This window comes from Cloeon dipterum, chromosome 1, assembly GCF_949628265.1.
Source record: "Cloeon dipterum chromosome 1, ieCloDipt1.1, whole genome shotgun sequence".
NCBI lineage: Eukaryota > Metazoa > Arthropoda > Insecta > Ephemeroptera > Baetidae > Cloeon > Cloeon dipterum.
Genome location: NC_088786.1, coordinates 25,167,844 through 25,194,472, shown reverse-complemented (window position 1 = coordinate 25,194,472; position 26,629 = coordinate 25,167,844). Strand labels below are relative to the sequence as shown.

The 26,629-nt window shown below is 42.2% G+C and overlaps 3 protein-coding genes across 14 annotated transcripts in view; 1 reads left to right on the top strand and 2 right to left on the bottom strand.

Annotated features, from left to right (window-relative positions):
- msi (musashi) overlaps positions 1-5,450 on the top strand; it is a 71,475-nt gene extending 66,025 nt beyond the window's left edge. For all 6 annotated transcript variants that reach the window (XM_065475551.1, XM_065475552.1, XM_065475555.1 and 3 more), the window contains one exon: positions 279-5,450. In XM_065475551.1, coding sequence (XP_065331623.1) covers positions 279-599 — 321 coding nt within the window. In that variant the 3' untranslated portion in view covers positions 600-5,450. The remainder of the gene's footprint in view (positions 1-278) is intronic.
- A 3,851-nt stretch (positions 5,451-9,301) lies between these two features.
- Positions 9,302-14,627, bottom strand: LOC135948234 (zinc finger protein 808-like). Its single transcript, XM_065497412.1, has 4 exons — positions 14,529-14,627; positions 12,144-12,200; positions 12,017-12,080; positions 9,302-11,919 (listed from the first exon to the last, which is right to left on the bottom strand). Exon 4 carries the CDS (start codon positions 11,882-11,884, stop codon positions 9,383-9,385), a length of 2,502 nt encoding a protein of 833 aa, XP_065353484.1. The 5' UTR covers positions 11,885-11,919; positions 12,017-12,080; positions 12,144-12,200; positions 14,529-14,627; the 3' UTR covers positions 9,302-9,382.
- A 970-nt stretch (positions 14,628-15,597) lies between these two features.
- Myo10A (Myosin 10A) overlaps positions 15,598-26,629 on the bottom strand; it is a 40,347-nt gene continuing 29,315 nt past the window's right edge. For all 7 annotated transcript variants that reach the window (XM_065479087.1, XM_065479053.1, XM_065479065.1 and 4 more), the window contains 9 exons: positions 22,255-22,478; positions 20,010-20,139; positions 18,397-18,570; positions 18,008-18,221; positions 17,763-17,944; positions 17,383-17,700; positions 16,921-17,125; positions 16,723-16,856; positions 15,598-16,416 (listed from right to left, as the gene is read on the bottom strand). In XM_065479087.1, the coding sequence (XP_065335159.1) occupies positions 16,168-16,416; positions 16,723-16,856; positions 16,921-17,125; positions 17,383-17,700; positions 17,763-17,944; positions 18,008-18,221; positions 18,397-18,570; positions 20,010-20,139; positions 22,255-22,478 (1,830 nt within the window). In that variant the 3' untranslated portion in view covers positions 15,598-16,167. The remainder of the gene's footprint in view (positions 16,417-16,722; positions 16,857-16,920; positions 17,126-17,382; positions 17,701-17,762; positions 17,945-18,007; positions 18,222-18,396; positions 18,571-20,009; positions 20,140-22,254; positions 22,479-26,629) is intronic.

The following is a 26,629-nucleotide window of genomic DNA, read 5'->3' as shown; positions in this document are numbered from 1 at the left end:
ACAACTGTGTAAAAATCCTAATTTTTCATTAGATGCAAAGGATAGCTTGCCATTTTTATTATTTACCAATTTCTCGCTAAAACAATTTAATTAAAATCCCCATTTTTCCTTCTGAATTATTAAAGATTTATTTAAAAATATTAACTTTTTAAAAAATTTGCAGTCCTGATTTTATTAATCCCATTATTTCTGGATATTTTCCAAGGAAAAATTGGGTTTATTCACAGTTGGTAATAAGTTTTTTTTGCAATGGACTTATTGATGTGTAATTTTCGCAGGTTCAGGCAGCTATGGCAGCGGCCGCGTACAACAAGTTCCTGGGCCCAGCCTATCACCTGGGCTACCACCACCGGTATGCCCCGTACCCGCTGCCTGTGGCCTCGATCGCGGCCGCCGCCGCGGCCCAGCAGTCGCCGACACCGCCGGCAGCCGCCCTGGCGCCCAACCCAGCCCAGGTGCAGCAGTCACAGCAGCAGGCGGCCGCAGCGGCCGCGGCCGCCGGCAACCCGTATCAGGGCTACTCGCTGACCAACGTGGACATGTCGAGCTTCCAGGGCGTCGACTGGGGCTCCATGTACGGCATGGGCATGTACGTGTAGACTGAAGCGTTGCTCACCCACTCTGCAGTTATGTCTGTGTAACAAATTCTCGCAATCTCAATTCTCTCTCTCACACACACATACAAACATACACCCCCGAGGCACCAAAAAATAAACTCATTTGTTTCTCATGAAACCGCGAGACTGATCGGAAAGTGAGACAAACATAAACCGCGCGCGCAGAGATGTTAATTTTTGTACAACACCAAAGTGGAACTTTAGTATAATGTGTGTGCTTCTCTAAAGGAGGCAACACGAGCGGATAGACTCGTTGAAAAGAAAACGCGTACCGCTTGAGATGCAATTTATTTATTTTTTGAAAGCTGGAGCAATTTGTTTGTGCCTTGGTTTTTTCCAGAAAACCAACCAGCTCGCTTCTATTCCTAGCATAGTTGTGCTTTGATTCTAAATCTGATCCGTTTTCTTTTTCGCCTCGCGCTTGCATCTCAAGCGCGTTCTGCGTCAAGATCTTTGTAAAGTATTTTGCGAAGTTGTGGCTTCGATCAATAAACCTGACCTGGACTCGATACTCAAACGTAACGTTTAAAGCAGTTGAATTGCTCAAAATCCTTGAATCACGACTTTGCAAAATATTGAACGCAATACTCACTCTCGGCTCTCTCACATGAAGTTGACGCGAAAAGTGAAACGAAGGCGGCTTGTTCGTTTAAATATGAATTGAAAACAAAAAATGATGTCTAGTGTTTTAAGGAAAGTGAAGTGTGAAGGCCGGGGAGGCCGACCGACGAACATTTTGACCACACTTGCTCACCGACCGGCGATTCCTCAAGCGTTCCACTGCTTTTGTACATATAATAGGACTGCGGAGCGCCGGGGCGGCTCTTTTGGCTCGCTCCCCTGTACATACATGTGCTAATGAGATTACCGAATTTTACGAATAGCCAGCGGCGGGCCTCCCCTGGGGCTGGAGAGTCGCGCTAACAAGGTGTCTCGGGCGGGCAGCTAACATGATTTGAAATGAAAAATAAGAGGCGATTGAGAATCGCCGCAAAGGACCACGAAACAAACTCACTTGTCACTCAGAGGGCCAAATTAGCTAGCAATAACCTAGGCTAGGTCCTAGCGCGATCTCTTCGATTGAATACATAATAATTGTAAATGAACGTGTTTTCCTCCACCGCTCTAGTCCGACGATTGCCAACCACCCCCCTGTTCACCCCCGCCCTTCGACAAAACACTACACGCCACCACATTCCTAGCTCATCGCTCGGAGGAGTTGCAGTGCAGATCAGCTGACTGCTCGTGATGCGACATGACCAACGATCATTACTAGCATTGTAATTGTAAAGTTTTAAATGAATAGAGAGCGATTAACTCGTCTAATGTGTAAGATCAACTAATTTATTTATTACGCTAGCACGTAAGGACTTATCATATAAGTAAAAAAAACAAGCAGTCGAAGGAGGAGGAGGAGTTGGAGGCATTTTTGCCGAGAAAAGTGGGTCGTCTGCTCTCGCGGCTCGGCTCTGGTGGACCCCTAGTAGAACTCTCAGCACTCAGGACCTTTGGCTTTGCTTCCGCCGGTGCCCGAGCCGACGACGCCGGCGACCCTTTTGTGTGCTTTTCTCGACCACCTGTCTGTATAAATAGCCTTTAAGTGTGGAACGAGTCTCCCATTTTACCTACTCAAGTTGCATAAAAACAAGTCGAGTTTCAGCAGCACCGCCGCTAGGGTACTTAAAACTGACTCGAATAAGCTGAGATAGCAAGAAAACAATAACGAACAACACTAGCAATAACCACTCGATTGATTGATTGATTGATACTTAACCGCAAAATACTCTTAGCGCTAGCAGGATGACGAAAAATACTTAATTACGAAAATAATGATGATGATGTTATATATTATTATACACGCGAGAGGAAGCTAAGAAAACAAACAAACAAACACACACACACACTCATGCATATGACGATGATATATTGAATATTGAAATCTATATATATTTACATGATGCAAAAAATGGTTGATTGTCAAGAAGAGAGTGAGAGAGCAAAAAAAGAACATTATGATAAAAATAATAAAATCTGTCTCGAGATGAAACAAAAAGAAGAAGAAGAATTAATGATAGAGTATATTATACATTACGAACCCTCTATTTTTGTAAGTCGCCATTCTAAATTATACAAAGTGACTACAAAACTGACAAAGCAAACAAAACAAAATTAATATCACAACAATAATAATGAAAAACAAACGACTGTGGTTTGATTATTTTGTATGTACATCTTTCCTTTGAGCAATACAGGGACGAGGGTCCCGTGCCTTGGGCCAACTCCCGCCCGAAAACTCACCACTGTACTTAATATCTCTTTCTCGCACTGTATGTCGGCTGAACTAGCTGTGTACTCGATTGGTTACACTTTCCTACGTTGTGCTCTCTTTCCATTTTGCTTTTTTGTTTCTGCAATCTCTCTTATCTACATAATATGTCTGTCTGATCGATTGGTCGATCGATTGAGCCGAGAAGCGAAGCAAATTGTACCAAAGTCAGTGTCGCACCCGTTTAGTTGATTATTGCATGCCTCGAGTAGTGCGTCGAGAGCGGTTTTATCTCGGCGCGTTTGTCGAAATTTTGGAGAACAAAGAGCAAATAAAAAGCGGCGGCAGCAGGCGCGCGCGCGCGGCGGTGACACGAGGCGATGCATACTTTCGCCGCGTCGTCCCCCGCGCCGCCCCTTGGCCGGCCGCACTTTTACATACTCATTAAACGAATGCATACAAGTATTATTACCAGTTAGCATCATAGTATATATATTTACTCACACGAGAGACTAAAATTAACTAACGAGCAAAAAACAGAGGGTTTAACTATCGCATTATTGTATCAAGCAGCAGTGTCATTGTTGTTGTGGTATTGTTGTGTACTCTGTTAGCGTACCACGTGCCTCCCTCGTTGGCCGGGGGCCCACTGGGCCCGCCCCACGCTCCGCACGTGCCCCCATTGGACCAAAAATAAAATTCACTGGCGAAAGTGATCTTTTTGATTTCTCCAGATACATTTTTTCACGCGTAGCATTGTGCCATTGAAAAGAAACATGATCTCGCAGCTGAGTGGCAGCTCGAAATAATAAATCGCAAGGAATCGAAATTTTTGCTGTGATTCTTGCCTCGAAGCAGTGATATCGAGGAGAATTAAAAATATTTAATAATCCGAAGCCGGCCACTCTGCTGATTAAAAAAAGCAAATTTGCGGTCGGAGCGAGCGTGGGTCGGGGCTGCGGCCCCCGCGTTGGACTTCCTTGCTTGCGCGTGCCGGGCCGTTGGAGGCCCGGAGCGTGCCTCCTGACTTTTGATTTGTGCAGAGACCCCAGGCGCCCGGCGTCCCCTGGCGGCCCGCCCCTTGCTCACTTGTCGACCGCGGGCCGCCGGTGGGGCCGGGCCCTTGTGGGCCGCCGGCAATAACCGAAAACAATTACTCGTAGTGGACGTTGCACTGTAGATTGATTGCAATACTCAATAAAAATAAAGTAGATGCGTTCTTTTCTTATATATCAGCGTAGTTTCGTTTTGTACTTTTCATCTCTGGTTGGTTGACTGATTGGTTGGTTGGTTGATTAACAAACTCATTAATATTATCTCGATTGTATGTTTTTTTTATTATTACTATGGAGACGATTTGCGTATCACATTTTGGACTCATTGTGCAGACCTTGAACGTACGGTTGGCGCCGTAAACTCATCTCCATCATGGTCACCGTAGCAGAATTGGATTTGGAATTACCATAATTAATTATCTAGTAGTAGGTCCGCCTTGCATGATTAACATTAACACTTTAGTTTTATAATTTCGACTCTTTTGACTTTAATTTTGGTGCAGCCGTTGTTGAGTATCTAAATATACTTTTGGAAGTTGTCTCATCTTGTTGTTTGGCAAAGCGGCCGCGGCTAATTTGGTGTCTGTTGGCCACTTTTTCTCATTATCTCGATGTGCATTTTGACGCTTTCGTTCGTGGCTCGTTAATTGAAACCGCGCAGCAGAGCGCTTTTGCGGCCTCTCATTGATTTTGGATCGTCAAATTACAATACATGGCCTATATATTGCACCCCGTTTTGAGCAGAGCAGTTGCAAAGCAATCAGCCTTTTTGGACAAATAGCCTCTTCACGTCAAGTACATTTTTATTCGCAAGTAGGCTCAAAATCAACTTTCTTTCTCGACCCCCAGAGGCCTTGCGAATTAGCGAACAGGAATTTTGACGTCGCTGTTAGTTAACGATTTTAGTGGGCTTACACTTCAAATAATATCAGCTCAGGCATATCACTTTGCAATATTTCCTCTATAAACTTTTTGGACATTCGAATTAAAACAGAAATCAAGCATTCAAAGAGTCACGAGAGTTCCGATCAAAGTTTATTCGGCTGATTAGCAGCTTTTCGTGTCCTAGGTAGAGAGCATGCCGCCGAGAGTAATGAAATAGCCTTGACTGTCGGAGGTGGGTATTCATTGTTGTCGATCTGATTGTTGTCGGTGTGTCAGTTTTAGGTGCCCTCTATAAACCGCAGCTTTTAACACGCAAACCGACTTACACACAAACGCGGAAACGAAGTAGAGCCAATGTATCAACAGGAAATAAAATAAAATGTGTTCAGTATCACGATTTTGGCGGAAAAAGCGAAGATGGGTGAAATTTTTCGAATGCCAGGGCGAAGGGACTTGATGTAAATTGAAAAAAAAAAGAAGGAAGCCCGTCGCCCTGGCCAAGGTGGGTCTTCCTCTCATGACAATAGCAAAAGCAGTGCTGGACTGAGACCAACAACTCGAGTTTGTATAGCCTCTGTGATAAATAAAAACCAATAAATAAACTCACTCGACTCACTTGAAAAGCAATTGCCGACTTCTTTCTTTTTTCTCACACAAATTGACACACTCGGTGCGAACTCACCTCAGGGTACTTGCGCAGGGCCGAGAGGCCGAAGCCAAAGCTCTTTCCGTGCTGATAGCGCCAGGAGGACATGGTCGAGACTACGTGACACTCGGCGGTGTGCAGGAGGACGAGAGTAGAGAGACAGCGACGATAATCACTCTGGTGCGCACCTATCGCCAAAAACAACGAGATAAAAACGGCCAGATTCTATCTGCGCGCACCACGTGAACGCGCTTGCTGATATTTTTACAACATGGAATGATTCGGTTTGTCATCTTGCCATTTGGAGCAGGGACGAAAGAAAAAAAATGCATTCACACGACGTGAATGAAAATACGTGCATGAATAAATTTGATAAGCGCGATTAACTCATGAATGGATGTCTTAATTTTACGGTCTCGTGTGTTTCATCGGGAACTTTTTTTTATTTTCGATTTGTACTGAATTTTTAAACCATTTTTACTGCTATTTTTTCTTATTCAGGTCGATTTTTTTTTTTGAGAAATTGATGCGCTGAGCTAGTTAAGTTTTATTTATGTTTAGTATTAAAATTGCGTTTGCTACAAAAGTCATTAGTGTAATTAAAAAATAACTGGATTAAATTTATATGAATTAAAAAATTTATAGATTTTTCTTTCTAACTTAAAATTAACCCTAAATCGGCCGATCTAATTTTATGATTTAAAACTTGATTTATTCTTGTTTATTCTCATGATGTCATAATATAAGTACAGTACAAATATAGTACATATCAAAGTTACAAATTAACGATGAATTATTTGAATTTTAACAAGGACAAATTTTTTGAAATTACGAGATAAAAATTTCGCTGTCCCGTTTTGGTTTAAATGATTTTTTTAATTTCGTAACATAAATAAATGAATAAAAAATTTGTAAATTACTAGATTTTTTTATTAAAATGTGCCTCGTAGAAACCTCTTTTGTGGAATTTTTGTTAACGTTGATTCTGATTTTTTTTCAAAATTAATCATTTTTATTAAGTTATTTGTCAATTTGATAAATTGAAATTCAGCAGAATAATTTATAATAATTCACAGCCACTCGTGAATAAAAGAATAAAACACACACTCAACTCATCGATCAGCGGGGATTCCCGAGACTCTATTTGCACGTGACATTATCACAGAATTGCCAAATGATATTCGCGGAGTTTGCCGTCCGCGACTACGTTTTCAGCTGCACGTACGCTTCGACCGCGATAAAAAAGCAAATGACCTGCTCTAGTCTAATGCCAATGAGGCAGGCAGGTGGGCAGAGGAGCGCGCGACGAGAGCGAAAACACCCCATTACGCCATCGAGCGCCTGCGAAGCTTCAAGAGCGCAACCCGCTCGACAGGCAAATCAATCCGGTTGCCTAATCCAGGCGCTTAGTCACGTAGAGCACGTATAACGGGGCAATTAGTTAGGATATTAATAGCACTCAAAAAGCTGCCAAAGGAGCCTAATGGGGTGCTTAACGTCGCGTTGACAAAATATTGAATTATTGATATCTGCCGAAAAATAATTAATTAGAGATGATTAATTTGTTAATTAATTTTTTTAACCATTTTTAAAATGAAAGTGCAACAGTTTTGTTCTTGGCCGAGGTTCCTTGCAAATTCTGATTGCAAAAATCAGCTGTTAGATCGAGGGTGAGAGTGCTGAAAGTGAAAGTGTTTTGCGGATGGATGACGTATGCGCAGAGGAAACAGCAAAATCATGAGAGAAAAACAACTCGAGGGCACCGGAAAATCGAATTGGGTGGCAGGTCCGGCTTTAAGCATAAATTTGCAAACTTACTAAGGGTCTTCCTGGTCAGGAACGGCGGTCAGCGTCTGTGATGTGCTCGGTGGGAAGGTTGGCGGTGTTCTGACTTTTCGGGGAGGAACGCTGCTCGGTAGAGGTGACGATCAAGGTCAGTCGAGGGCGGGCAACAGCTCCCTCTAACGCGCGCGCCGCCCTATGCAACCTGTTGCACCCCGCGTACTGACGATCTTTTTGGTGCACAAGCGACCGCACGTACGCCCGCCTGCATTGACGTAAGCAGGAAAAGGGAAGGGAACACGGGGACGGACGGATGTGTGTGTGTGTGCGCGAGAGCGCGTGTTTTTTCCTATTTTTAGAAAAATATTAAATTAACCCTCTCCAAAACATGTGGATTTGGCAAGATGATGCGTAATCCACGCCACACAATCAGGCGCCGCCGCGGCACTAAATAATTTTCGCCGATGCGTATTAGAATTTCACCAGGCGTCATCTCTACTTGGAATAACCTTCAGCCGGGCTTTTCGGTATAGTGCTTATTTAACAAACCAAATAACCGTATATATAAGGAGTTGGCCGGTTTGAGTCACGAAGATAAGAGATATAAAGTTTCAGATAGATAGTTTTTCGCAGTTCGTTAAAAAAAGTGATGATTCAGCCGGTTCAGTGTCAGCACGTCCAGGCAGGTTCCATTTTATTCATTCTTGAGAAGGAATTAAAATTTTTATTCACTTTCCTTGTATATGCGGCCGCTTGAATCCAGATAGACAAAACCACGAGGAAAAGGAAACAGAATCATTTCATTTTGCTACCGAACAAGGATACAAAACTTCAGTGCCTGTGCCAGTAGTTAATGGGGACCTTGACTCCTGGCCGACGTAAAGCATTTAATTTAACAAGACATTTGAACCGCTTTAGCCTGGATTACGAACTAGATGAATGGCCCTGAACCTGAACTGGCAAAAGCTCGCTGTTGAAAGACTGCGGTGTATTGCAGTTGTTTTGCGTGTGGTGATATTTATTATTAAATTGCAGAGCTCGCGACCAAATAGCAACGGCGCCGTCGTTTAGACTACTTCAGCTTCATCACGCAGCTTTTAACGTACAATCTAAAAAGCGATCGCTTTTTACATACACCGTCTGACGAGTGACAAGCTCAATTATGCAGTGTGACAACGACTAACTTTAGTTCTAAACTAGTATAGCTAGAAGCGCAACAATTAAATTCTTAGATCGATTCATAACTTTATATGGCATTATAATGTGCTGGAGAGGTGGCGTGTGCCTTATAATTTTCCATTTACGCCTAAAAATAACTTGCAAAAACTTAAAAATAACTTATCAAACCACGAAAAAAACTCCAATTAGGAGTACAAACTTAGTCATTATGAGTGGATTTTTTATTGTTTAATGATGTACAGCTTCTTCCAATTATTTAAAGTCTATATTTTAATTTTTTTTTAATTGGGTTAAAAGACAATATCTTATGAGATGAATCGATCAATTGGTTGCTTTCAACATTGAAAAAATATTTTTTTTATTTTCAGGTTTGTTTTAGGCTCTATAGTTTTAAGCAATAAAAACGAAAAAAATATTTTGAAACCCTATTAAAATACAATTTTTGAGTTGCTTAATTTTCTTTATGACTTAGTTGCTGCTGCCGTCAGCTCTCTCGTGTGCGTCTCTGGTGCGCGTGATTTTTGAGTGTGTGGGAAGCAGCTTGGCTCTATTGAAGTTTTATCTAGTTAAGGGATGTTTCAACCATTTATTTCTGTAGATTCAAAATTTTTAAAATGTAACCCCTTTTATGACAAATGCCAGCTTTGTTTGAAAAATTCCTCTATTGGCCGAATTCAAAATGTTACCTATTTAAAAAGATAAAGCAAGAGATAATTTTAGATTTACGAATACATTTTTAAGCTAGTTGAAGTTTTAATAAATTTAAAATTTGAAACATAATTTTGTTGTGGATGCTGACCAGCGCTTTATATTTATAACTTAATTATTTTGTTAACGGGTTTGAGAAAGAATAGAACTAACTTATCAACTTATTTATTTATGTTCTTTTATTTTGAGCAACATCAGACAAAATTTGTTTAATGAATATTTGCAGAGGCAATTCAAAATGCGCTCACTTATTAACTACTTTGATGACTTCCAAATCACTATCTTCGTCATCTGCGGTGAGATCAACTAATTTTTGGTTAGGTAAATCAGGTGCTCTCTCCTTTTTTATCTCGCATACAGTCAAGACCTCGGCGGGCTCAGGTTCAGGTACAGCGGCAACAGAAGTCGATTCCTCGTCAACAACGCTCCTGGGACTTGGCGTGTCCTGCGAACTGGTCCTGCGAACCAATATCAAGCGGCAGCCGGTGGACTGCTTGACGGCATAGTCATCGTGGGACGTGCTCGTGTCAACTGAGTGCCACCTGGCCACGTGCGACAGAAGCCGCTGCACGGAGTCGTACGCCTTGCCGCAGTGTTGGCACTCCTTGACAGAGTGCTGCTTCTCGACGTGCATGCCAAGCTGGGTGGCGCTGAGGAACTGCTGCTTGCAGATGGGACAACGGACTGAACGGACAGTGCAGTGGATCTTGTGGTCGCGCAGCTGCGTGGCACATGGCTGCGAGATGCCGCAGTTGTCGCAATGGGTCTCCTGCTTGTGCTTCTCCAGTGCCTTCATGGTTGTGTAGTACCCATGGCAGTATTTGCACCGGAGCATCCAGTTCGTAGTAGGCAGAGTGTCCTCGCAGGTGTGCTTTGCAAACAGGGTAGCGCACTTTTCACTAATTTGGCACTTGGGACATGTTGTGTTGCACGTGTGCTTGATGAACGCCATCGAATCGGTGAATTTGAGCTTGCAGTGCGTGCAGGTTTTGCTTCTCATGCCATCAAGACACTGGAAGCGGTGCATCGTCCAGAGGCCGTCGCAGCCCAGCTGCTCCTTGCAGTTCTCGCAGGTGACCGTCTTCTGGTGCGTCCGCAGGTGGACAGCGCGCTGCTTGCACAGGTCGCACACTTTGCAGATGGTCCGGTGCTGCGACAGCTGCTGTTCGCAGCCGAGCACCAGCCGGCACGCGTCGCACTGCTGCTTGGATTGGTGTCTCTTCAGCTCGACAGCGCTGTCCACCACGCTACTGCAGTGCTTGCACGCGAACTCGAAGGCAGCAGCAACCTCCTCTTCTTCCTCCTCCTCCTCGGACGCGTCGTTGTATTGCAGCGCGATAGAACAATTGGGGTTGTTGGCCTGGTGGCGCCGCAGGATGGAGACGCAGCTGAACTGCGCCTCGCACACGAGGCACATAGCGATCTTGTGCGCTTCCAGCGCCGTCTTGCTGGCCAGCACCGTGCCGCACGAGCACTCATTGGACGCGTGTGCCCGCTCGCAGTGCTGCTCAAGCGACATGTCGCACTTGAATAGCTTGTTGCAGTCGTCGCAGCGATAGTTGGTCTGGTGCTGTGCCAGCAGTGCTTTGGAGTCACACAATTGGCTGCAGTACATGCAGATCAAATGCATGTCCTGGCAGTGCTGCATCATCTGCGCTGCGCACGCCACCGGCGCCTGACACAGCACACAAATGTCCCGCTTGTGGTTGTCCAACGTTTTGCGGTCTTTGAACTTGCGATCACAGCCTGGACATCCATACTCTTTGTCTGACGACTGCGGTGGGATTTCAGTCTTGGCTTTCTCTTCAGACAAGTGTCCTTTTTGTAGATGCCACTCAAGCAGATTTCGGCATTTAAACCAATTCGTCTCTTTGCACTTGAAGCACTGCCTCGTGACCTGATGAGAGACGAATTCCATTTTGGGCACAGCCTCGTTGCAATGGCCACACACGGTGGTCCTTTTGGTAGATTTCTTCTTGGGGGACGCGCACCACGCGCACCCTTCACGATGCATCTGCTGGCTGATCTCGCAGGGGAGGATTTCCAGAGTCTTGCGGCAGTGCGTGGCGGAAAGCAGGTGCAGCGTCAACGCCCTTCTCTTGTTCTCCGGCACCTTCAGTCCGCACGCGTCGCAGGTCAGGGTTTTGGGAGCAGCTTTCTTCTCACTCAGCACCCTCTTGTCCTTCTTCTTTGGCGAGCTTCCCTTCCCTTTCTTTCTTGTCAGCCGCCGCCGCTTTTTCGGAAAGAGTGGCCTCTGGAACCACTCGTTGAAAACTCTGTCCAGGATGGGAGGGTAGTCACCAGTCGCTTTCCACCTCATAAGGTAACGGCATTCAGGTTTCCGGTGGATGCGAAAAAAGTTGATGCACGAGTAGCATGTATCGCATTCTGGGCAGTATTTACTGATGCTGTGAATGTTGAGCGAACCTCGGTATCCGCAGTAGGTGCAGCATTTATCCTGCCGCACTTTTATATTCATGGATACGTTGGACGGGCCTGCTTTGGCTGCTGCACTCTCCTGAGGTTCCAGAATGTTTGACAGGCGCGCCAATTTGACTTGCCAGTCAGCGAGATCATCAGCATGCATGTCTGAGGGACGTTTTAGCAACGTTGGTCGGGCTTCTGATTCATTGTTTTCTAGGTTCTCGCTTTTGGCATCTGGGCTTTTCAAATTTTTAGAGTTTATTGACAGGTTGGCTTCAGTGGAATCACCTTCGTCATTCGGAGGAGAAACTATTTCTTGCATCTCTGGTGTTGGGTTGCTTATATGGCGGGGTCGAGCTGAAAATTACATTCCATGAGTGTTTATGTCATACAAGGTTGCAATTAGACTTAAATCATCTAAACTTTAAAATATTTTTAAAATTAAAATTAATACCAGAGTTATGTTCACATATATATCCACGAGAAAATTTCTTGATGCAGGCTCCCAGCAGATCAATCTATAAACAGAGAATTTTGAATTCAAACATTTCAAACATTTCGCAATTATAGTTGATACGTACAATCAGCAAATAGCGAGCATGGGTCTTCGTGCTAGTCAAACTAATCACCGAAATCGTCTGGAAAAAAAAGAATACGCTTCTTAATATTTTTAGTCCACGGTCTGGAGCTAATTCAAATAAGTGTTAAAAATGACTTTGCTTGAAAACTATTTATTAACCTTGATTTGAAAAATTGTCAGAGAAAATTTTTGGAGAAATTGAGGCAGCAAAATGGCAATTTAAAAGAAATCATCTGCACAATGGAGGAAATTTTGAGCACTTCGACCGCAAATTTTAGATTTTCTTAGGTGAAAAATTGAATAAATTCATTTCTTGCAATCTAATCACTACTGCGATGCGTGTGGCAATGAATTGTATATATTATTTAAACAACCGGCCAAATTTAAGTAGCAAAATTTTGGTAGAGATTCCTTTAGAACGAATATACACCTTTATCACGATTTATTATATTTGAGACAAAATGTTGGTGTAGTTGGATTTTGGTACTTGTAGTTTTTAAAAAGGAATTCGATCATTTCTCAAATAGCACAAATTTTTGGCATTATGGCATTTCTCCCATCACCTAAAATCTTTGAACCCGTGGAGCGGACTTCAACAAACCATTTAACCATTTTATAACCATATGAATTAAAATATAAAACGCGAACCAACTTTGATAGTAAGAACTAACGGAGGCAATCAGTTAATACTATTATTGGAAAGAAATTTCAAACACGCGACAAAGTGAAGAGAGAAAACCGAGAGCAAAATATTTCTTGTGTCCATAATGATAAATCAAAACTTCTCTTATCAAGCAGATGTTTGGCAACAGTGGCTAGATTTTAAATTCGAAAAAAATCTCAAGATGGAAATGGAAATATCCCATTTATTTACTAGTACAGTCTGGAGAAATTTAAAAAAAAATTGCAAGGATAAATTACGGAATCAATTGAAGCTCTGGTTTGTGTAGCTATTTCGGCTAATTCCAAGCTTCGTCAGCAAACCAGGTCGTTGAATGACCCACCACATGTGCACACAGACTGACCGGAAATATTTTCTAATGGACAAGCATGACTCATTCACAGCCACTACATACCGATTTACTTGGCAGCGGTTTATCAAAATCTCTCTTTTTGACAGAAAGTTAAGTTGCCTTCCGTTAAGAAAAACATTTTTTGTCGGCTTTTAGGTCTTGGCTAGATGTATGCTCTGTCAGTTTTGACCTTTAACAACCCTGTTCACGCAGGATTATGAATGAGTCAAGCTCGCCCTGTAGAAAATACTAACGGCGAATCTGACAATGAGTGCACATGTGCCAGGCGACTGCAGGGTATTTCCGGTATTTCAATGTCAATGGTCAGGTTTGCTGACGAGGTTTGGCGTTAGCCGAAATAGCTAAACAAAACAGTGCTCCAATTGATTTTGTAGTCGATCTTATAGCGATTTTTAAATTTCTCGTCCTAAACGTAAAATCAAATGAGAAATTTCCATTTTCATAATGGGAATTTGACCAACTCAATATCTTTTTCATGCTTAATCGGTCCAGGCAAAATTCCACAACCTCCCGGGTAAAATTTGAATCAGAAGGGGCCAGATGTGCGATAAAATTGGTTCGCACTGCGCAGATCCAAGATGGCGTCTGAATGAGGGAAATAAAATGCTCTCTTTGGATTGCCGTACGGGTGTCAAAAGTCTTTTCGCGCATTTTCACGTGACCATTTTATCGCGCCATAATTTACCAGACGCCATATCTGCGCGTCGCACGAATCTGGCCCCCGCTGATTGGAATATAACATTATAAATTCAACAATTCTTGTGGCCCGAGTTTGAATTTGAGTATTTTTTTTGGTCGGTGCTGTGTGCACTGCTCGAGCATTAAATTGAAGTTAAAATAATAAGTGAATATATGAATGTCACGACCATCAGCAGTATTGAAATTAGTTAATTGCTATTTCGTTTCTTTTTCTGAAGTAAAAATGGCGCAGCAAAACATCAAGTTGGCGTTGGCACTGTATGTTATCAACTTAAATGAGTCACCATTTGAAACACTTGTATGTACAAAATTATGTACATACACTTTTAGTGTTTTGTCAGATCTTTCAAGCAACTGAAATTTAGAATTCAGATGTTTGTCAGCGGCTCTATGTAGATATGAATGTACGCGCCGAACTCTCATTTTGTAGCCATGTTTTAAACAAGTACTCATATAAATATGTAAATATATGTAGGATATGTATGATACTGCATTTTTCTTGAATTTCACCACATGCACCATAAACATCTCGTTAATGCCCTATAATCCTACCGAGATTTAATGACCCATAAGATGCATACCAAGTTCTACACTTTTCACTGATTTATAAATATACATAATGCATCAATCAATCTTAAATTAGATACACTTACCAAAGCTAAAATAATCAGTAAATTTCCACCATTGTTTACTAAGCGAAACGCGAAACGCCAAGGAATGCTAATGCACTGTGGTGCACAGGTGCATAATGAGCAAGTGGCAATTGTAGGAACTAACTGATATCACAAGTTGTAGATAAACATGGACTATGATAAATCAAACTAAGCGTCGAGGCGTGCGCTGTTGCACTTCTAGTTTTTACCCATTAACAACAGCTGGTGGCGCTGTTTGCTCCGATGGAGGGGGGACGATGGCTCCGCGGGAAACCGCTACAGCACGCACCATATACCCTTTCATGAGCGATAATTAAATCTATGAAAGCTAGTAATAAACCGTGCAAGAAGAAGAATTAAAAAAAATTTGTTTCCTCTAATTTCGTATTATGTAATATAAGGATCATAAGTGTTTTTCTTTCGTACAAAATATAGCCGCTCTGAAAATAATTTCTTTGGCTTCTTTTACGCTTATCTCAATTTTATTGACTCTGGCAAGTGGCACGACAGTTTGTATCTCACAATCAGTTCCAGAGGCGAAATTCGTGAAGCGGCAAGTGGCCTCATATTCAAGCGTGATGCGGGGGATCGGAGATTTTAAACCATTCTTGATAACCTCAGAAATAAATATATTTGAGGAGCTCTTTTGTGTTGTTTTGTTGTATTATATTATTTTTTGTTGGTTTGTATCTTCAGAGATGGGCAACTTTGCGTTCCATTTTCGTAGCAAACGAATAACATAATATATGGTCTGACGAGCTTCATTGAGAAAAATGCCCAGTACACATAGAAGAACCACTTTAAAAGCCTCCAAACAGCGGTCTTATATTGAAATTTATTCACACATACTGGAAAGGTGCAAACCAGCGAGTTAGTTGATTATAAAAAGACAATGTTTGGGAGGTGGCCTATCCAAGAAAATCCACCCCATCTAAGCCAGAGATCAATCAAGTGTGCTATGAATGATCAAAATAGTTTTGCTTAATCTTTATTAAGTGGCATTTTTTATAAATTTTTATTTTATAAACACAAACGCAAGGCACTTAAACCATTAAAATAAAATCACAAATTTTTGTAAATAATATTTTATTTTAAATTTCAACTATTTACAATCCAACAAAACGACTGCTTGTTACATTGACAGTTTAATTATTGATATAATTATCTGCAAAAATAATATATACGTATGCGCCCAAGTCAGTAGTGGAAGCAGGCAACTTTGCATCACATAAAAATATTTGCTTGCGGCGATATTCACACGTGAATGCGTAATACCTTGTTTAGATTTTCACGCCATAAACTCAACTGAAATATATGTACTCCATATAACTTTTCTCAAAAATAAATTTGCGTGTATCTACTCAACTGAATAATTGACCCAAGATATTCACCATTTTTGTACAAAGTATAGATAGGTGTGATATACTGTACTGCGTGTAGTGTGTGTCCACCGATACATTTGAATTGAGCAGTTATTCGAATTTGGCCAGCACAATAAGTTTTTCCTATAACGAATAAAAAGTCCTTAAAAAGTTTATTGATTCAGCAGGCACTTTCAATAACCATCCATCGGAATGTGCTGAAGCAGTTCCACGCGCGATAATAAGTTTAAAATTACTGATGAGATGATGTGTCAGAGTTATCTAGAATTGAGGCTAATATCTGCAGGAAGGTCGTGAGGCTGGTCAAGGCCGCCTCGCAGCCTCTGCTCCATGCTAATGTACTGCCTGATGAGCCGTGAGATTTCGTGCGCCTGGTCTGTCTGCAAGCGGGTGATGCGTTGCTGCATGAGGTTGCCGCACTTCATGTCCAAGTACAGGATTCCATCCTCAGACTTAACTTTCCTGGTTGATATCACCTCGCTGAACGGATAATGCATCAGAGTCTCCTGAAAATTAAATTTCATTTGGTCAGCAGTGCAATATAAATCATCTCAATCAAAAATGTCTTAATTAGCATAAAAAATGCAAATAGAGTGATTTTGAAAGAAAAACTAATTTAACTACTTGTTTTTAAACGCTGTAGTTCGCAAAATAGAACTTTAAAATGTATTATCTGCAGTTCAGAAATGAAACCTCCAGCCATCTCTTGTTTTGTTCAAAACACACATGAATAATTTGATTAAATTAAAATCCAAACGAATCTTTTATTTTGGGTCAATTTGTTCAAAATCAGACAGAATAAAAATACTTACATGAGTCATGAGGTCCAAAAAGTGGACACCATGTCGGTTCAGAGCCAGAATGTGGTCAGATCTTTCCTTTGGATCAGACACCCTCTTTACAGCAAAGAAGCTAGATCCAAACAGTGGCCACTTAGAGAGGAGCTCTGAAAATAGACACCATAGAAATTAAATCAAACGCCTTTTTTGCAGTTCAATAGAAATACATACCCAAGACTTGAGCCTTGGCCTGGGAAACGGTGAGCGGCTCGACTTCATGCCAGCTCGCCTGCACCATGTTGACCCACTGTGCGGGCTTCAAGTCTCTGACGCCGAGGGCCGGTCTAGGAAGCAGGAATTTTGTCTCTTTCATCGTCGGTAAGTGGCTCAGATCGGCAGCTCTGTGCAAAAGGGCAGCCACCTTTGCAATGTCGTACTGAAAAATACAGAAATAATTAGAAGAGGAAACATAGAATATGTATGTTTTTTAAATAGAGATTAATACTATACTTGAATCATTCAACAAAGATTTTATACTTTTTGAAGCAATATCAAAATTTAAACAACTAAGCCCAATTTCTTGAGGATCACATTCCCAATTTTTCAGTCTAATTGAGTTAATATTTGATGTTTCATTTAAAGCATAGAGTGTAACAAGTAGTTTTGCAGAAAGAATAAAAAATGATCACTTACGACAAGTTCCTGGTCGAGCTGTTCTCCTGGCATGACCAAAAGCAGTCCTTCCAAGTAGTCTGGTGCCACTTGGTTGAAGACAACTTCGACATAGAGTGCGCTCTCAAGTCTCATTTGGTAGAACCACACCGAGCGGCAGAAGATGAGGTAAAAGACCTGCTGGTTTTTGTGCAGCTCCGTCGTCACGTCCAACACGTACTCTTCCCTGGCCAGAGGCATGGTGAATGAGTCGCCCTCGACGATGCAGTAGAGTGAGAACTCCTCAGTCTCGGGACCAGAGGCGACACCAATCACGGTGCAGATCTCTTCAATGATGTCCTGCGAGCCGCGTGGCATTAGTTACTTTATTTCTTAAACTTAAATTAGCGAGTGGGCATTACCTGCACGACGGTGGTTGACTTTGTGTTGATGACACGCTCAGTGCCACCAGGCAGTCTGTAAATCTGGCGCTTAGAGTTCCTGCCAGCGCTAATGGCAGTTATTTCTTCCACGCTCGGCACGTTTTTCCGGCCGCCATACTTGAACGTCTTGCGCAGGTTTTGCAGACAAACGGTGGCGGTTCCTATTTTTATTTATTCGAAAATAATTAGAAACTTTAACTTAAAAAATCAAGTTGATAACTTGCCATGATAAGCTCTTCTTTTGTCGTACGCAGAGGTTTCAAGGTATTTGAAAAGGTATTGTTTGAGTGTCGGCGAGCAAGTGAAATAGGCTGCGATGATGCTGAAGAGCCGCCATCCCCGTTGACATGAGTCGGGATTGGGCGATTTGTTGTTAGTGGTCTGCTTCATTATTTGGCAGTAAACCTCATCTCGCAAGCTCTCGTGTTTGTGACAGTGCTGAGGGGAAATCATTTCAAAATGGTTTATCACTTGGCTGAGCAATAATCGCAACAAAATTGTGTGGTGTGTGCGCATTCTCTATTCAACATGGTCGAAGCGACCTAAATGTGGTTTGGAAACTGTGGTCCGGTCGTTTTTCATTATTTAACTGGCAAACTAGTTTTCTGCTCACCATGAGAATAGTGTAGACGCATTTGACCTCGGTGACCTCGGGAGGCATGGGCAGGTCGCCCATGTAGCACATGATACTGGAGAAACACTCGACGGCCAGGTCGCTCAGCTCTGCAGACTCCAAACGCAGAAGAGACTGTTTTGGCGGCTCGGCCGAGAATTTCACCATGTCAACCTGGAATTTGAAGAGCAAAATTTATTTAATTATCCTGCGCCTGCCAAACTACAAATTTTTTGTCTAATTAATGGAAAACTGTGCAAATTACTGCTGTTTCATAATCGCTGTAATTTTCGTGCCTTGCATGGATTTAATTTCCTTCAAAGCTGTTAAAAATGCGCATATATTTTTGTTTTCACCGCCTATTGCCTAAAATGTGGAAAAAAGCAACAAACACAAATGTGGAAACGCACGTGAGTGTGTCTGACGCCGCGGTGATCGTGATTTACACGCCGTGTATTAACAGCAGACTTGCACACACACGAGCGTTACTTTCTAAAATATCAGTGATAAAGCTTAGTGTCTGGCGCGCGATTGTTTCGCACAAAAGCTGACCCCGTTGCAGCCACCGGTGCGATCAAAACACAATTACCACCGACTGTGTTTCCTTCCATCGCGAGTTATAATGATTGATCCAAGTGAAATCAACGACAGTGATAATTGCACATGACTGTGCCAACGGAATGCTGATTTAGAAGCTCGGTTGAGTCTCGCATAGAACGACAGCTTTAAATTCTTTGAGTTCAAAGCATCTTTGGTTCACATCGTTTAGAAGGTTTTTACAATTTTAAGGAGTCAAAAAGATTTTCGTGCTGACGTTTTATTACCCTAGTAACAATCGTTGTTTGGTAAGGCAGTTGGAATAAAATAGAGATGAATTATTTATCGCTGACAGAATAAGGCTGACGCCCAGTCACGCCCCGAATTTCGGTAATTCCCGCGCAGAGGGTACCAAGCTTTTGTTCACTCAAGGGCAGTCTGGTCAAAAATCCATCTTGCATCCGCAGAATCGTGTGATCTTTTGAAAAATTCAGTCGGAAAAGAGAAAATGATTGTTCTTCTGAGGACGTTTGCATACAATGGGCGCAACAAATGACGACGAAGGCTCCGAACACAATCAAATAACAGCAGTGCCAATAACGAAGCGCGTTAATGAGGTTGCAGCCGAAGAGTCATTGAGCGCTTGATTTTCAGCATAGATTGTTGTCGTGCTCGATGAATGTGAGCACCGAAAATATCAGATCCCGGCTGTTGCTTTCTCCGGGCTACAATGGTTCCCATAGCGCTCCATATATGACCTACTTCACTCTCCAGAATTTGTTTCATAACGCCAAATATGCGGGAGATTAAATCCGAATTACTCTCGCTCTCTCAGGTTATCAATGATTCGGCCAATTTGATAATTTAATGCTTTTAAGAGCGCGCAATTACTTAGCCTGCAGCCTCGTGACCGGCGCGTGTTACGCAAGGCACGTTTTTTATTCAATAAATAGCAGTCATCGCGTTAAAATGCATAATAAAAGTGAAAGAAAAATGTTTGATTGCTCAGCGCTTTGGTGCAGATAAAAAAAAAGTATTTCTCAGTTGCATAAATCCTCGGAAAGGCATATATTTACCTGTTCCTTCCAGGTCCAGTCGCTCGTGTTGTCTTTGCTCTTCTTCTTGCTCTTTTTGTTGTTTTTGATGCTCTCGATGACCTTGAGGGAGCCACTGATGGAGCCATCTGCGGTTTTCAGCATTTCGAATCTGCAACAAAGGATCACAAATTAAAAACGAGGCTCTCGGGTATCAACTCAAAAGGGAAAGAGCTCTCTGCTTCTAATTGCTCTGATTCACCACTTCCCTTCAATTTGATGCATGATTTTGCATTTTTGTTGACAATGAAAACTCTGGCTATCAACTTTCCCATTCACAAGAAACGCCAGCTTTTTACGATGGGGAAAAATGGTTAAAAATACGAAAAGAATTGTTTCTAAGAAATAATTTGTAATTAAAACCATAAATGCAGCAGGGAAAGCATTTATTAAAAATATATCGTTTAAAAAAATACAATCCTCGTGCTGTTGATTATCAAGATGAGATCAAAACCACGAGATGAATATGTGGTGTCGACCGCAATCAGCATCGCCGAGGTGTTATCTTTCGCGGATGTGCCGATGGAGAAACTAGTCGCTCTCTGTATTTGGCCGATTGTGCTTGGGTGCCGATCACAAAAAACGTAGCAAATTGAATCAGTGCATTACGCGTCCGATTTCGCCGGCGTGGGTACAAAAACGCGCTTTGACGGTGCTCAATCACCGCGAAACTGGATTAATCTTGGCAAAAAGGTGCAGCGTACACATTCATGCAACTCGAAAGTACCAAGTGGCAATTACGGCCATATTTTTAACTCGCCGGGAGAAATATTGAGGCGTTTTTTCACCCGATTAATTATTTTCAGTGTGGTTGGTTACACGCAAATTATGACGCTTTCTCCGCACGTAATTTCATTGCGACAAGTATAACCAACAATGTGACATCAAGCGGATCATGACGAGATCAAGCACTTCGCTTCCTTCTCAACAATCTTTCAGATCCAACTGACAGGAAATTAATCTTGTCTCGAGAAAGTTATGAAGATGACACTGCATGAATGGCAAAAAAAACTCAACTATGCGAAGGAAGTAAAACTCCCATGTAAGATCAAACGAGTAGAATATTTTACCGTACTGTCAATTATTTGCAAAACAAATTATACGTCATTTAAAAAGATAATTTTAATTAGTTTTGTAAGAGAGTAATACTATTTACTCTTTTTCTACTCATGGAGTGTTTGTTGTTGTTGTCATCAAATATCTAATTGTGGCAATGGAAATTAAATTTCAAAACAAATTTAAAAAAAGGACATCGCATTTAGAATATTTTTAATTTTAAATTAACTAATTAGAAAATTATAAATACTGGTTAGTGCTTTCTGCTTTGTAATAAGCGCATAATGTAACAAGATTCCACTGTAAACCTGATTAAAAAAATTTAAGGGATATCTCAAACTGATGAGATCACAATATATTTTCTTTGCATGAAAAAGATAAATACGGTAATGTAGATAAGAAACTATAAAAATTTCTACTCTATTTTCAAATCTAAACAAGTCCAGATAAAGTAAATATAATCGTTCAGAAAATAACAGAACTGAAACCTTTGGTTGGGCCAAGGGTCGGAAAGGAGGTGCTTCCGCCATGAGGTGGACCGCTTCAGCGGCGGGGCTTCAGGGTAAAGCACCAGAGGCTGGAGGCCGCTGCGGTACGGGCTCCACGAGAGCATTTTCGAGGCCAGACACAAACTGGCAGGCCCTATTCTCACTCATTGTCTAGCATGCACCTTCCCACCCACTCCTTTGCCTCAGGACGCCGATTCCGTATGGTTGCAGTTGTGCCGAGTCGCCGTCAGGAGGCGCTCCGGACCATGAGACCGGCCGACGCGTTTCTCACATTTCACCGTCTTACATTCGAAGCGGCTTTTTTTCGCACGAACCAGTTCATCTCATGCATTTTCATTTGATGCATTTTAATTGCAGTACAGCCATCGCACACCATACAGGTTAAAGCTTTTCACGCCTGTGCCTTGCTCCTGAAGAAATCTCACAGTGCCGCGGTGAGAAAGTATGTTTTCTTGTTTGCGCATTTGAAATTTAGCTCTTTAACATAAATTTGGCCCCAAGAAACTTTTACTCGTGATTTATGCCACCTTCAAAGAGAAAAGTGAAAATTTGAAATGTTAATATCTTGCGTTGGAGCCACTTTCGATGGTAATCTGCCATGAATTCAATATTACGTAAAATGAACCGATTTTTCGCAAGATTCCGAAATATTTGGTACTTACTTTTCGGGGCTGTTCCTGAAGTGCAGCATGGCAAATTGCAGCAGCGAGTGTTTGCCGTCGTGGACCACGCTGTTGGATCTACCCTCGCGGCTCATGCGCCCTGAGGGGGGAGCGGAATACTCCTTGTTGGCCACCGGCACCTGGACCTGCGGGTGCATGCCCCTCGTCCAGCCATCGTGCTCGCCCTGCGGAATCGACTCCACCTGCTTCTGCTGCTGTCGTTGCTAAAACATCGCACAAAGAAAAAGTTAGAGAAAAATTGAAGAATATATTCAATGAATTAAATTTACAAAAGGATTTTAAACAATGGATAGGATAGAAGTGAAATTTAATAAGATGGATAAATATTGAATAAAAAAATAATAAGTATCGATCAAATTTCATTGCAACTGATGATTGCGAGGTCCATATAATTTAATTATGGAACGTTTTCATGTAGAAGCGATATCAAATATTTTGAGTAGCATGAGATAGACAGACATCGCATGTGGCAGATAATAAAGTATGCAATCTGTTGGACGCGCACGTCCACCAAGTTGCCTATCTAGCAGTAGATATTTCTGTTGATCTGCATCAGTGCTTTCATGTGAAGAGAATCGCACAAACTCTCACAACAACGAGAGCTGCGAGAAAACGCACCAACTTTTTATATAATAGCTGCCCCATTTCGTTTCACTAGAAAGATTTTTTACGAAATAGCTTCATTCTTTAAAACCGCAACCAAATGCAGCTATCACTGTACATTCGCCATTCAGCTGATGAGGGTTTAAAATACCCAAAGCAGACTTGCCTTGTCAGATTTCTAGCGGAAAATAATTATTATGCATCGTTCCAGATAATATTCGCGCTTGTTGGAAATGATCCTGATATATGATAGGTTTATTAATCATGAAAGGCATAATAAAGCTTAATCTTGCTAGCTTTGAGACAGGCTAATATTCTTCACAGCTCAAAAAAGGTAGTAGAAAATGTTTCAGAAATAAATGTACATTTTTTAACATGAAAGGAACAACTTAATGAGGATTAAAAATCGAAACAACCATATGCTGTAAGTTATTCCTAGCTTTCCAGATTTTCTAACCGCTCGCGTCAGAATGGGTTGTATAGCTTGATCCCTAGTGAATGTGAGCATTTTTTATTATTATTATATAGAACAGGGAAGTGACAGTTTCCAAATTATTGTAAAAGATTCTCCCTTCACACCTCAGTGAATGGTAACTGTGAAATGACTGCTAATCATAATTACGGAAAAAAGAAAAATTAAACAACGAACTGTAAATCAAAAACAAATTTTGAGCTCGTAATGGAATAGCCACCCTAAAAGTCTTTTGTAAATTTCTGATAAGTTTAAAAAAACGATAAATATAAAAAGGTGAATATAATTTGACGATAAAACGACAATGAACCTCGTTTGAATGTTCCTACTGAGCTGCTAAATCATATCCACGTTACTCAATTTTAGATCAGTTACAACATCAATCTAGTCCTCGCGCTGCGATGCTTTTTAACCAAACCATCATTTCGTTATAAACAAAGGAGCATTAGTAAAACAACTAGAGCTGAATGAATCAATTTTGCCAATTAATGTTGATTGGCCTGCTGGCAATGCAAGGAGGAATAATTTGCCACTGAATGCTGATAGGCGCGTGTTTGGGTCTGGTGCGCGTCTAATTTTGACTGTGCGGTCGACTTTCTGCCAGCAAATCATTCAGCGTGACGACAGATGCGCGCACTTGATAATAAGCAATAATGCGAACGAGTGTGTGTGTGTATGCCTATCTGCGAATCTATTTTATATAATAATACAATAACTGGGTCTGCTGCCTAAGGGGCACAAATAATCTGCCTTTGCTTTACTGCCGCTGCACCCACTTTGGCGAAAAGTGTTGTTTCCGACGCTTGCGAAATTGTGTACTGCACTTACAATTACGTGTCGCAACTCGTTTGAATTGCAAGTTTATGACTAAAACACTCTCATAACATGCTCGTTTTCTTCAAAGTAGTTAACTTGATCTCTCATACAGGTCATAGCTACAATTTTCTTTCTTTTCGCTTTTCCATTACAGAGAGAAATAACTATGTGATGCAAGTGTACAGCTTTTTATTTATCATTTTCCTAACTTGACTTGACAGAAATTTACAAAAGGCTAAAAAATAATTGTGTGTCTATAAGTTTTCAGGGTGGCTTTTCCATTACTTTCGTTTTGATTTTCAGTGTAATTTGATTCTCGTCTGTAATTTTGTTTCAAAACTGTTTCACAGTTAGCCACTAACTAAAATGGGAATCTTTTACACTATTTTGTTTTCGGACCAGTGAGAAAGAGCGATATCAAATTTATAGCGTCTATGATATGTTAGCCAAGCTTTGTTCTAATTCTCTATTTTCGTTTTCTGGTGCCATAAAAAAGAAAGTCGGATTCTTCTTTGACGCTCCTCAATCAACACTCACAATCAGCCACGAATTATTCTTTTATTTCAAATGCTCGTTTACGAAATTAAGCAATCTTCAAGCTATTGAAACGAATAGTATTAATACTATTGTTCGTGTTTTATATTTTCCTTTTGTCTCGCCTGCCTTTCTGAGGAGCCTTGAATACAATGCAAACAATTTCGCAGCGTGAAGCGTCCATAAAAACCGACAATGACTTTGGCTCTTCCGCCTTAAGGCGAATGAATTTTTCACTTTTATCAAGTGGGTTAAGAGCAATTAGCGTTGCATGCAATCAGATAGTGTTTGCGTTGCGCTGTTGCGCAACGACCGACCGAGGTGTCAAAAATTATTTAAACCATCACACAAGGCAGAGAAAAATACCCACGACAGCTGCCAGAGAAATATAGAATATGCATCAGAGTGTGACACACAAAGAGCGTTGGCGCAATTGCAGTGTTGTGAGTGATCGGTCAATTGAAATTCGGGCGGCTTTGGTTTTGCAACTATGATCGACAAACGGTTACGGGACAAAGGACGACGACGTGACTTTATTACACGATCGCGATCGTCGCAATCAGCTACGCTGACTAGGTGAATGAATGAATAGTAAAAGTGGTTTTCTCTCACCCATGCATCGGGTGCCGCAGTTGCTGCTGCTCCAGCGACTGGCTCAAATTACCCGCGACTGACTTTCAGTCTGGAGTCTGCCGATGATAATTTATTAATCTTTCACTCGCAGAGCCATTGAGACAAATCATTCACGCTCATACGCAGGTATTCCTGCGGTTTCTACCCGTCGGCTAGCTTCTGTGTGTGCGATTTTAAAGGGGCGGGCTACTACTCGTTCGGAAGCGGATTCAGTTTTGAAAGCGCTGACCACAATTTGGTTGATCGCCTCTCGTGGCGTTTCCCTGCCCAGAGCGTCGGCAGCGGTGGTTTTATTGGCCCCTTTATAGCAACGGCCTTGCATGTAGGTAAATTTTTTTACAAACTCCGGCTTACGCAGGTTAAAAAATATGCAAATACAACAATAATAATGTTAATCGAACTTGCTGAGTGCGCTGCGGGCAAGGATGTGTTCCCTTCGTGGCGCGACAGGTCTTTTTAAATTTCACGCCACACCGCTTTCATCGCCATCGACACGCATTTAGGAAGCGAAATATGAGTTGTAATTGCACGGTGCGCGCCGTGCCGATAATTATGTTGCATGCAAAGCAAACGAGCTGCATTTCGTCATTTGCATTTCACACCAGAAAATGCATTCCAACCTTATCATCGGTGTCGTGTTCAGGATGCTCGACGGCCAATCTCGTCTCGTACATGCGCACCTTCTCCTCCAGCATTTGCAGCGTTTGCTGAATGTCCTTCAGCGTGTCCGAGGTGCCGGCCTGCTCGTCGTCGGCCGCCTCGGCAGCCTCTATTTTTTCCTCAGTCAGCAGCCTGATGGCCAATTCACCCGACTTGACGGACGCGTTGTCCGAGGGTTGTTTCAGTTTGATCTTGATCACCTGCGAGTACGCCGCCTCGGGGGCCGGCGGAGGCGTGCTCGCTTGTCTTTTGGGCGCCTCGACGTCCTCGTATGCGCCTTCCGAGACGATCACGTCTAGCCGAACGCACTCTTCGACCACTCGGTTTTGCTGCTCGTCGTCGGAGCTGGCGATGGAGGCCGGTGCGTGGCCGTCGGTGCCCGAGTCGGCCGACTCTTCGTCGGCAGGGGGTGGCAGGGATGCGGCCTCGCTGCCGCCCGAACTGCTGCTCAGCAGGCTGTCCGTCGAGATCGTTCGGCCGCGCATTTGGCCCTCGTCGTCCGCGTGAAACTCGGCCAGGATGGACTCCCGGTGTTTCAGCTTACGCCTTTGATAACAGCACCGCCGATTATGACTTAATTGTTCGCACACGTTCGCGTTATTAAGTGGCCAAAATTTGAGCGTAATGAAAAATTAT